This window comes from Hirundo rustica, chromosome 8 (assembly GCF_015227805.2).
Source record: "Hirundo rustica isolate bHirRus1 chromosome 8, bHirRus1.pri.v3, whole genome shotgun sequence".
NCBI classification, from domain to species: Eukaryota; Metazoa; Chordata; class Aves; order Passeriformes; family Hirundinidae; genus Hirundo; species Hirundo rustica.
Window position 1 is genome coordinate 9,376,630 of NC_053457.1, and position 12,378 is coordinate 9,389,007.

Below are 12,378 nucleotides of genomic sequence, written 5' to 3' on the forward strand. Positions count from 1 at the left end.
CTTTGTTTTGGCATGCTCACTGGGTTCCTGTCCCCTTGGGTGAAGCCAGTGTGGGGATGTGGAGCAGTGGGCAGATAGGCCTGGTGTCATCACTGGCAGTTCTTGGGTTGTTTTGGGCTCTGTCTACATGATGGGTGATCATTTGTGCCCAGAACTTATGACCAAGAAGTGAAATTTACTAGTCAAAATAATTAATACTGAGAGATCATGTTTGGCTGTTTTGTTTGCTCAGCTGTGTGTTAATTAAATTTAACATATATTTTGAAGAGAGGAAAGAGATATTCCCAGCCTGCCAGGGAGTAAAACTTTTATTTATGTTTGGTCAAGGAAATAATTTATTTTATTCTTTTCTACTTCAGATACAAAATCTTAGCAGAGATTTTTGTACCCTTTAGATGAGAAAGACAGTAAGAGCTTTTCCGTGTTGAGGTTGTTTTTTCTCAGTGCTGTTCATGTGCTGTGGCAGAGAGCATGCCATCGTTTAACCAGCTCCTTGGGCTTGCTGATCATCTCGTTCCAGTGTTCCAGTTCTTTGCCACGTGTGTACATGAAAGGCCCAACTACTACTCGTCCCAGCAGAAGCGTTTCTGGGAAAAAAAGAAAGCAGTTGGTGATGAACACCTGTGATGCTTCTCTGAAATCCTTGCCTAAATCAGAATATCAACCTGTGTTTCTCCAAGTAATGTGTGTTCTGAAAGGTATTTTTAAACCAAAATATTCTTCAAGGAAATAACTCTGGACTTCAGGCTTTTAGCTTCTATCTGCTGAGGTTCAGCATCAAAAGGCACAGGAGTGTGTGGGTGTTTACTCAATGCAGGCCTGTCCTCTGCCCTGCAGTTAAACTAAAACATCTTCAAGGCACAAATACCCAAATCTGCCCTGCCCCTTTACCTCAGGTTTACTGTGGAAGTGTGCCCTAATTTTGGACATCAGCAACCTCAGTAGGATTCATATGATGCTCTGGTTTCACAAAAAATAAATGCAGTTACTGAGACAGCTGGGAGCTGTAATATGTATGTTGCCAAGGAGCAGATTGTTTATTCATGCCTGGACTTTTCAGCTATGAATGGGGAAAATTATTGAGATCATATTTGCACTGCAGGGAAGATGTTTTTCTTGTGAGCAGTGGAAGTACTGGATTCTGATTTGTTTCTGTAAGCAGAACTCCTTAATGGATTCTCCAACAGTTAGTAGGAGGTGGCCTCAAGCATCAGGTTTTCTGCCAGGGAATGGGGATGTTTGCTAATCTGTCCTTCTTCTCTCTCAATGCTGAAAGAATTAAAATTCATATTCCTCTTACAGATTTGCTTAGAATGCGTGAATGGTCACAGAATTTTGGAGGCTATGTGTTCACATAAGCTTGTTTTAACAGGATACTGGAATGAAGCAAAGACGCAGCACCTTGTACTGGCACTGTCTAGTCTACAGAGATTTTGTTCATGTCTTCCATCAAATTTAACCTCTGAAAGAGAGACATATGCTTAACTACAAATAACTTGTTCTGCTTTTAAAGAGACAACCTTTGAAATACCCCAAAACTCTTACATGTTTTATGATTATTGCTTAAAAGGAATTCCTCTCAGGTTTAAACATACCTCAAATATGTAAGAGATTTGACACCTTGACTGTAATACTTTATATGACTGTAATAATTTTACATATATAACTTACTTATCTAATAATATATAACTTACTTTCTCCTTTGATACTCTGGAGCACAGATAGACTCAGGCTTGCTGTATCCAGCTCTGTCTGATCTGCCTTGAAACTGAAGGTTTCATTGTACACAGGATTGGGAGTTCCCAGAAGAGTTGCTGTCTTTTTACTTTTGATGAATTTATTGTGGTTCATTAGTGAGACTTTGACATACACACCTTGGAGAAAAAGAAATTCAAGACTAAAAGGTATCTTCAAGAAGCAGTTTGGGACATGGCTTAAGGAATTTCTTCCTTTTGGGAGTCAGTATCAAGTATAACATCAGATTGAAAGATTCATGGAACACACATGACAGCATGACATAAAGCAGGGTACTTGTACTGAGGGTGCAGTTTTGCAATGCACTTTCCAGTTTAAGTGCTGTTAAAATAAGCAGCCATATTCTTACCCTGCATCCTTGATCTTATGTTTCCGTGCCTTCCCTTCATCTGATGGAGACTTTTTTGAAGGCTTAATTTGTCCAGTCAAAAAAAACTTCATAGTTGATGTGTGTATATTGAGAACTAAACCTATTTTCTTTTTAAATGGTAGGTGTATTTTGCATTTACATTGTTTAGCTTCAAAGCCCTGCAAGAAATCGCTGCACACTGAAATTCAAGTTTGGTTCTTCATCTGTTTTTGCTTTGAGTGTTGGATTTGAAACAACATTTTGAGGTCATTGAGACCAGGAACATAAATATGATGTACCAGGTAAAGCCCTCTGCACTAAAGGAGAAAATTGTGACTCTGTGCCATGGTCCTTTGAACAATAGCCAGGCTGTCCTAAACTGGGATTTTTTCTCCTAACTCAGTTCCTCCCAGGACAGATGTTCAGCATAAGCAGTTGTCCTGCAGCTGTCACCTCTGAGAATTTGACTTAAGACAACTGTTAATGTCAGTATCCCCTGAAATGCTGCATGCTCTGGATGAGCAAAAGGATGTTGCTCACTGTACTAAAACAGGAGAAAAGAGTTACCACCAATTGCCACAGGACAAACCATTTTTTATGAAACAAACGCCAAGGATAGCAGAACTAAGCTATCAGTTTGTTTCCACTCAAATCCACCAGGATGTTTACTTGTTCCTGTGAGAGTCCCACAGCACAAGCCTGGGTGGACAGATGAGGAAGGAGCAAAATAAAACAGGAATAGTGGAGCTGATAGCAGGGAAGAAATCCCACTTACCAACAGCAGGGCTCTCCTCCTGGAGCTTTAGTCCCCTGGCCCTCAGAACCACCACAGTGAGACGGCCCAGGTAGTCATTGTAGCTCAGGGAGAACTGGATGTCCCCATGCTCTGAAGGAGGCTTTGGAAGCAGAACAACACCTGTCAAATATGTCTGAAAAACTCTCTCATTGTGTGGTCAAATGGGGAGAAAAATCCTTATTCATGCTAATGGTTTCTGTCACACTAAGGCGTGTGAGTGAATTGTAATGGCTTTACTTATGCTGTTGTAACGTTTGATGGAACCAATTAATCAGCCTTCCTAACCCTTGGAGTTACTCTTTTCCGGAGGATATATCCTTGTCTCTTCTGCTCTTTTCTGCTCTTACTAATTGAAAAGAGAAGCAAATAACAAAAGTTCTTATGTAACTACCTCCTAATTCACGTGACTTTTTCTAAGCAGCTGGGTAATCCCTTTACAACAGCTATGGATCTGCAGGTTGGTAAGATGGGAATTTTGGGTACTTAGTAGAATATAGTTCTACTTCAGCTCTATCCTTCCAATACTTGTAAGGTGACAGAAGTTCCACAGTGCCAAGCAGCCTGGAATCACATACCTCCAAGTTTTCTTTCTCCAGATCTCTCCATATGACTAGTTTGTTGTCCTCAGTTAATGCTTCATTTTTTAGTGGGAAGATAACTTGGCCTAGGAGATGATGCTTCTTCTGTTTATCAACATGATAAACCAAGAACTTTAGTGTCCTTTGGAGCAACATTTTACTGGAAACCTGTACAAGAAAAGGAAGAATATTAGAAAATATAGAACATCTGACACTTTTCTTAGCTCTGCAGAGCACTGTACAAATAGCAGCCCAGACATACCTCCCAGGTTCTGCTGTCTAGCCTACTTCCACAGCAAAGAAAATAAAAGCTGTGAAAGCATTCTATCAGTATTGACTCCTGCACTTCTAGAACTGCTGGGCTGAAATGCTCAGCTGTAGTTCAAACTGGAGTTTTCATTATTCCCAGGGCAAGGTCTGGAATCCTTAACTTTGGTACAGACCAGAGGTAAGATCAGTTCTGGAGCCACACACCTCTGTAGCCCAGGATCTCCAGAAGCCCCAGTAAAAAATCCTGTCTCTGGTGGAAACAACTTCTGTCTTGGTAAAAGCATTGAGAACATCCAAACATGTACTGTAGTTTGACAAGTTAATATTTGCAAACAAAAATCTGTCTCATCAAAAGAAAAAGTACCTGGAAAACAAAGTTTTCGTCAAACTGCGGGTTAAGAGTTTTGCGTTTTGTTTTGGACTGCAGGTAGCTTCTTTCATCAGGCAGCAGGTAGATTTTCACAAATGGACTACAGGAATCAGCAGGAGGCTGCAGCTTTCTGACTTTGATCAAGGAAACCAGGAGCCTTTCTGACTCTGGCTCGTATTCTATGGAGAACCAGAGGCGGCCAATGTTGCCATCAGGAAAATCTGTTTCGCTTTTGTCTTCAGGAAACTTGTACAGATCTGGGTTAATGGTGCCTACAACGTAAGCTCCAGCTTCAAGAAAAGACAAAAGAAGCACCCTCAGATTAGCCTCAAGAACCATTGCAGGCATTTTTACAACCACTGCTGTATTGGGGTAAATCAGATTACCCTCTTTTATTAACAATCAACTTTTTGTAAGATTTTCATGTTTTATTTCCTTTCTCAAATCTGGGGGAGTAATTGTAGGCTGCAGCACTTTTCTTTCTCTTATTCCTGTGATTGTACCTTGTTAGTTCTCTCTATTTGTTGTTGCTGGCTCTGCTGTTTCTGGGACCAACAGACACTACCTGGCCTTTACAAAATACGGGAGGGGAGATTGCTTTGTCTGCCCAATGTGTGAGATATCACAGCACTGGCACTAAAATGACTGCATTCTTGCCCAATTCTTATATATAAAATATATAGAGAGAGCATTTAGGGCTTGTGCTGTGTAATGCTATCTCCGGTGTGCCCCTAAGATACACATTTCATAATAATAGAACCACCCTACCCTTAAAACTAGTCCCATTTTTGCAATGCCATACCCAAAGAATGAAATGATGACCGTGGCCCAGACTGAGGGGTCATGTAGGGGACCCTGTCTTCCTGAACCTGCTCCTCATTTGTCAGGTGAATCCAGTCTTGCCCATGCAGTGTTGGTGGAATGATAAATGGAACACTTCTGGATCTGCTCAAGACAACAGCACATAGTTTAAATGTGGAAACCAAACTTGGTAAGAGTAGTAAGTTTACTGTTCTTATGTCACAATGTAAAAATTCTACAGCCATGCAAAGGTAAAAATAAAAGCAAAAGCATATAAAATCAATTGCTTAATGCATAAAAATCCGGTGAAGCACATTAGGCCGTAATTCTTCTGACAGATTATTCTCTTTCCCCCTTTCCTTTAGAATTTATCTTTCAAAGGAAAGGAAGAATTAACTGCAGCTGCTTGTTTTAGAGCCCCCAACCCCTGCAATGTTTAATTCTCTAAGAGAGTCTCCTTCCTGAACTGAAGTCCTATTGGTTTTATTATTAGACTAGAAATTACTCTGGAACATAGGCTGTGTTTGTCTAAATAACAGGTAAAGCTATCGATGAACCAATTAGACTTGAGAATATTCTCTCTTTTAAATGAATCAGAAATAATCATCACTTTCATAATTAGATGATCCTTTTCCTAAAAGAACAAAACAGAACATGACTGATGTTTTCATATAATTTAGGGATCTCATTTATTTCTGTACATGCATATATTTGGATTACCTGCTCATTTGAGATTTGACAAGTTGAAATAAATTATACAGCATATGCTTTAAAAACAAAATGAAAATATATACCTCGTGCTTTTTACTTGAATTTCAGAATTTGCCTGATCCTGGAAAATGGCATTTGCATTTGTTGTTTTGACAGGATTAATGAGCTTTTCATAAGAAAAGAAGAGGCAAAATTTCTTCCAGAGCAGATATGCAGTTGTTCCAAGGAGAACAAATAAAAGGATCCCTCCTATTATACCTCCAGCCACAGCAACTGCTTGTTCTGTTCAAACACAAAAGCACATAAAACATCATAGGAAGAGCAAAGTTAAATATATTTTGTGTGTAGACAGGAACATTAAAGCTAACAAAAAACATTCCAAAATGATTTTTAAATGAAGCATTTAGCTCATGTGCACATTTTTTTTGGTTATAGCATGGTGCAGCACCTGAAGAGACATGACAATGACAGATTACAGTGTTCAGAAGCCCTGGCAGTACTGCAATGTAAGAGACTACAGAGATGAAAAAACCCAGATGCAAAAGAATTGTTCAGGCTCTTGTTTGGATTTTCATTTACCTTAGCATGACAGAAGTGCTAGAGCTTGCATAATGGAAGAAAAAGAGAACCCAGAAGCACCTAATATGAAAAGGTACCATTATTTTGGTTTGTTCTTCCAACTATTCATCTGTGTTGAATCTAGACCCTGGCACAAGGAACAAAGTAAAGCTCTGGGTTGTTTTCTTTCTAAGGATGCATGTGTTTCCTGATCTGTGAAGTCAAAGTTAAATATCCATTAAACACAGTTTCCTGAATCATGAGTACTTAATGTACAACAAAACCTTGTATAATTACTGTGAACAAACCAAAACCCAAATAAACCTTGGTAAATGTATTTAATATGAATGAGAAATTCTGTTGTGAGAATTTCCCATTAGACCAAGGGTAGACAGTTGATAATGGGCTCAGTTCATTGCTTTCACATGTTTGCTGAGAATGCTTGAGTGATAGGCTGCAAAGATTATTTTGCTGTGTATCTAAACTCCAGAATTATCTTCCACTCTGCAGCCATGGCAAGGCAGCTCAGGAGCAGCTGAGCGCTGGGTGCTGACATTCTCAAGGTCTCCCCTGAAACTGAAGTAGTGAAGTGACCTGGGATTTTCTCACAACTGGTGTTGAATTTTCTCCTCTTCTCTGCATTGGGTAGGCATAACTGTGATTGTGTTTTATTCCTTTCCCTTTTTATCTCTCTGTGCTTGTTAGGTACATTGCAAATAGCCATCTCCAAAAAATGTTACAAGTAAAATAAAGACAACACAAGCACAAAATAATCAATCAACACTAGTGATAGGTTTGAATAATTCAAAACTAATTTCATTTAATTGAGTTTGTTCATTAAATCTATAAAGAGCATGGGAGGTGAGTTGCAAATAGATATTCTGCTGATCTTTTTCAGTGTTGCCCTGTTGCAGTAAATGACATGAAATGTCCTTCGGCTACAGAACACTTAAGTAATTACCGTGTGCTATAAAATTAACCTGGCCATAGCACCTCAAAGGCTTTAATGTGATCCTGACTCATCTTCCTGCATTTGATAGAGTCACTGGAGCCAAGCTGATTTTGCAGCTCCCCTCCGGGTGTGTTGCCTTAGCCCTCTGCAGGAATTGGCTGCTTCCCTGGGTCGCATCATCGGTGCTGTCTCCCAGCACCACCACGGAGCAGCCGCGCTGCTCACGGCTGTTCCACGGTGCAAACAGCACTTGGCTGTCCTTGCAGCAGGGGGGTGATCTCAGTAGGTCCCAGCATTCAGCCAGACTATTAGCACAATCCTCAATCCTCATTCTCAGGAACAGGAAACAAGCACCTGCTTGGGGTGGGGTAATATTAATGCAGAGACAAGTCTGATTGTGCCATGTGGGTAAATTGGTTTTCCTTCACAAGAATGCACAGTATGAGGAAATGCATATGAGCATGGAAATTTTGTGTGTTTGTTCCTTTTAGTTTTGCAGGACACGCTCAAATATGTCTTCAGTCACATTTTATTGCATCTCAGAAGGCCAGATGCAGAGAAAACACTCAGTTTAATGCCCCTGAACATAATAGAAATTAATTATTTCCTTCATGTAGGTGCACTATAAACAACACAAATATCTGTATGGCCGGTAGTTTTACTGGCTGACATGAGCACCTGAAAGGTAAACATTTCAAGCAAGCTGTACAGGTCTTTGTTTGACTTGTCCTCTTTGTTCACATTGATGCTCCCAGCAGCTGTCCTGTGTTCCTCTATAGCCAGTTTGTCACCATTTATCATTAAAGACAGTGAGATGAGGTGTGCATTGATTTTGGAGTAAGAGAATGAGTTCTCAGTCTCTTAGTTACTGCCTTTGTGTGTACTAAATTTGTTCACTGCCGAATAATGTTAAGTATTTATGACACAGCCATAGCCATTTACTCAAATTCTGTTGTTTTTTGTTTTTGTTTTTAACTTTATACAGCTGTAGATATAAGGTAAAGTTTTACTTTTATTTCAGTAGTTACATGTAATTTAATGAGAGTAAGGAGAATTTGTCTCACAATAAGATTGTCTTATCTGATTAGATCAGCAACAGAACCAGCGGCTTGGGGCACGATGTAGCACTAGTCACAAAATCGACCACTGAGATAGGTTGCATCCATCGTGTGCAGGGAGAAAATATGTATCTTTTAAAATAACTACCTGTCATCATGAGAAACGGATGTATTGTATGCTGCTGTGGTACAGGATCAAGGGCAGCAGGAGATGGAGGAGACCTGTTGGACCGCTTCATCTCCCCCCTGAGCCGGGGTCTGTCTCCTGCTACCAGCTACAAGGTTTATCCTGGCGTAGAGGAGGTGTTGACAGGCATCCTCTGTCCCCTCTGGGATTGCATCCCTTTTTGCTTACTGTCTGATTTTATGCATTTAATAAGCTTTACTTAAACTTTGCAGTAAGTAACTTTTGGAGCTGCGACCAGCCCGTTCTCCACCAGGAGTTCTAATCCCCATATAAAGACACAGTCTAAGCACACGTACAGTGCTTGAATGATATAACTGGGGGAGGTGAAGGCAAGACTCCCCATCGGCTGTGCCCGTCTCCAGATTTTTAGATTGAACAGCACTAAAGGAGCTCTCCTGTGTCGGGTGCTCTGGGCAGTTCCAGGCTGCCTCCTCCCTGGCGGCTCCGAGGAGGCCGGGCAGGTGCGCAGGGACAGCTCGGAGCTGATGCTCCAGCGGGGCCCGGCCGGGGCTGCGGGAGGAGCCGGGCACCCCCTGCCTCTCTCCCTCCTTCCCTCCTGCCCTCCCTGCTCGCCCCCGGCACTTACCGGGCATGGGTGCCGCTGCTCCTGGGGCTCGGGCCGAGTGCTCGCCGCCGCCCGGTGTCCGAGCGTGGCAGCCCTTCCCTTCCCTTCCCTTCCCCTCCCCGGCCCGGCCCGGCCCGCCCCCGCACACGGCAGCGGCTGCCAGCGTTCCGAGAGAGGCTTCCCCGGCACCTGCCGGAAGAAAAGCAAAGGGACCCGTTCGGGAGAGATTCCGCCCGTCCCAGGCTCCCCGAGCCCGGCCAGCGAGGGACGGGCATTGCCGGCCTTGTGGGGAGGGAGGCTGGAAGCTGGCAGGAGTTGTGCTGATCGTTGTGCTGCAGGAATCCTCTGACAGCCCTAAAAAGGCACCCGTGCGACACTGAGAGAACGCCAAAACCCACCCTTAAGCCCAGAAAAATTCTTCAGTATTAGCAGCTTAATTCTGAATATTTCTGCGGGCAAGAGAGTAGCATGCATTTCTTTTATATCTTTAACAAAATATGTAAGCACGAAGGAACACATATCTCCTTAGACAATTGCAGTTACAGCCTTTCCTATTTGTATTTATGAACGTAATGATCTTTAATCTCTGAGTGTGTAATAAATACAACCAGCCAGATCTTAACCAACAAAATTACGCCTGCATAGTTCAGAAACAAAAATTGTCTGCTAATGCTTCTTTCCCAGCCGGTATGACAAGAGCCTATACCTTAAATTTACCAGCTGTTTGTATTACAGGTTCTCTTCACAATTGTTGCGTGCAGAGTGCGTGGTGGCGTTTAATTGAAAAGCCAAAGAAAGGCAAAGGAATGAAAACCAGTAGGGTCCTAATGAAATATCCTCTGTTTCTGAGGAATTCTTTTCATTGCATTTAAAATGTTCTGCTCTAAATGTAGCAAGGTTAAGCTTTTGCTATAAATTTTTGAGTCCTCTGGGAGAAAGAAAGTATTTAGATATTTTTTTACCCCCAAATTAAAAAGTTTCATATATTTTAGTTTTATGCTTGTTTGTTAGTTAATTATTAAATAAATTTTGCACAGTCAGTGCTTTTGCTACTCTTACTTCTCCATCGAATTAGTGCAGACACTGAAGTAGAGGTCTTTTGCTCAGCAGTTTTGCACTCGTCAGGGTAATGTCTATAAGCATGTCTGAGGCAACCAAAATTTTTGAATTGTGTGGCAAGACAACTGTCTGCTTTCTCTTGCAGTGCTCTTGCTGAGCTCACTTTCCTGGCTGTGTGAGGAGTGCTGCAGTTGCTCTAAGCACCTGATTGCTTTCCAGAGCAGTGCTGCAGGGTGAAGTGACCCGTGCCAGGTGCGCTGTCTCCCATACGAGCCGTGCTGCCGTGGGAGGTCGGACATCTGAAGCAACACCCAGACTCCATCTGCTGATTCAGCTCCTGTGTCAGTGAGCCTGTGAGTGGGACAGTGTGACCTGGAGGGGCAGATCTCACCCTCTCCAAGTTCCTGTGGAAGGAGTTAATGGCAAAGCTGGTGAGCAGGGAGCTTTAATTTTGATTCCCTGCTCCACTGTGAAGTTCCTGTTTCCAGTCTTTCTGTGCTGAGTTCTGGCAACAGCTGGAAATCAGAATAAATATAGGACATGAAGCACAACTATACCCTTCTTTATCTCTGATTGCTAGCCTCCTTCTTAGCCTAAATCCCTGAAACAGCTTGTTTTATGGACCTAGATATTGTGCTATAAATATTCTATGTTTCTGGTGCATATTTTGTAACATACGCATTTTTTGGTGTCCCTATCCAGGGACATCTTACAGCCAAACCTTGAGCTTTAAAAGACCACTTAAAAATTCTGTCACAAACCAATTTTCCAAAGTGTGTTACCTTAAAAACAGTGATGTTACATTGTTTATTTGATACCTCTTTGAGTAACGGCAAATAATTTATCATATATTCATGTAATTCCAGCTAGACTGGGTGAAATTTAACATACGTGTTTTTTGAGTTGGATGTCTTAGAAAAAAATCTGTGAATGTTAGCTTGGCATATAAACCCTTTTATCCAGTTCTGATTTACAATTAATTTGATTGCATGTAATTACTTAAAGCTGTTTATAGGAACATCCCTTGATAAAGGATAGAAAAGTATTTAAAGAAGGTATAGCTGTAGGATCACAAGCATCAATAGGTCCTTAGAAAGGTGAGTAATTATAGCATCATTGTACACTGAGCTCTAACTTCTACTATAATTTATTAATAATCTTAATGTTTCAACAAATCCCATTTAATAAAAGGGTTTCATTTATTAGTTTTAAAATCTCCTTTTGCAGCCATTCAGGTCCATCCATTTCAAGTGAAATATGTTCGAGTTATTCTGCCTTCACACCCACTCCCTCGTGACTTTCCTGTTGGTGGTACCTTCATCTGTAATGGCATCTAGAAAGAGGTAAACTTTTTTTTTTCCCCCCCCAGTTAAATGTGAACTAATGTTATTGAGATGGGTGAATTATTCAGGAACAATAGATTAGGGTCTGCAGGGAGCATTGATGGGCACCCTGGCTACAACAAATAGATTACATTGAAAAGTATAATTGCAAATGGCAGAAATAATGAGTACTTAGAATTTCTATAGTGCCTTTCGTTTCCAGGCAATCATTTCCTGATTTCTATACCAGCATTAATTACTGCTAGTTAACCATCACAAACCTTTCTGAAATAATACTTATTGTTATCCTTATTTTATAGATTGTTTAATAACTGGAGTTCCTCCAGATCCACACTTGTGTAACTGAGATAAGAATTTCTCCCACAATGTACTGTTGGCCTTGGTCTGACGCCTAGTTCTTGGCTTTAGCAGGCTGTTGGATGATTGACAGCTTCAGAAAAGAATATGTGAAAGAAAGATCTACTTACTCTCTTACAAAATACCCTTTGGATCCGTTCTGGGAGTCATTTGTTAGTTTCCTTTCCAAAGAAAAGATGAGAATGGGAGAGGAAGTGCATCCAGCAGGGAACAAGTCTTTCACAGTTGTTTCTCTCCGCTTGGTAGTCACTGTCAAGCAGACTGAAATCCAGAATAGCTCTCCCAGTGAAATTACAGGTGTGAAATGGGGATAGAGACAGGGCAACATGGACAACAAGGAAAAAAATCTTCAAAAGATGCCATGTTTGGTGCTTCTAGATGGGCATGAGGAGAAAGACAGCAAAAGAGGAAAGGAGAGGGTGGGAAATAGCATTGACCTAGCGTGGGGTTTGGATTCCTACTTTGGCATTTCATCTTAGCCCAGTAAAACTGACCCTGCAGCTGACCTTGACATTCCTCAGGGAGAGGCAGACAGAATGCTCTCTCTGGACCTGCAAAAACCTTCCACTGTTCATCAGTTTCCTGGTGGCACAGAACTGCTCAGCAGAGCCTTGGCCACATAAAAGCTTGCACAGAATTCTGCAAGAGGAATTTTTTTCCTGTGCTTTG

At 41.4% G+C, this 12,378-nt stretch overlaps 2 protein-coding genes across 4 annotated transcripts in view; one reads left to right on the plus strand and one right to left on the minus strand.

Moving 5' to 3' along the window:
- Window positions 1–293: 293 nt before the first annotated feature.
- On the minus strand, window positions 294–9,053 carry LOC120755799 (synaptotagmin-15-like). Its single transcript, XM_040071267.2, has 8 exons — window positions 8,972–9,053; window positions 5,714–5,912; window positions 4,921–5,063; window positions 4,113–4,408; window positions 3,476–3,646; window positions 2,880–3,000; window positions 1,695–1,874; window positions 294–587 (listed from the first exon to the last, which is right to left on the minus strand). Exons 1-8 carry the CDS (start codon window positions 8,976–8,978, stop codon window positions 451–453), a joined length of 1,254 nt encoding a protein of 417 aa, XP_039927201.1. The 5' UTR covers window positions 8,979–9,053; the 3' UTR covers window positions 294–450.
- A 2,206-nt stretch (window positions 9,054–11,259) lies between these two features.
- The window catches only part of GPRIN2 (G protein regulated inducer of neurite outgrowth 2), a 28,832-nt gene continuing 27,713 nt past the window's right edge, over window positions 11,260–12,378 (plus strand). For all 3 annotated transcript variants that reach the window (XM_040072155.1, XM_058421523.1, XM_040072161.1), the window contains exon 1: window positions 11,260–11,352. The gene's annotated coding sequence lies outside the window, so the exon portion shown is untranslated. The remainder of the gene's footprint in view (window positions 11,353–12,378) is intronic.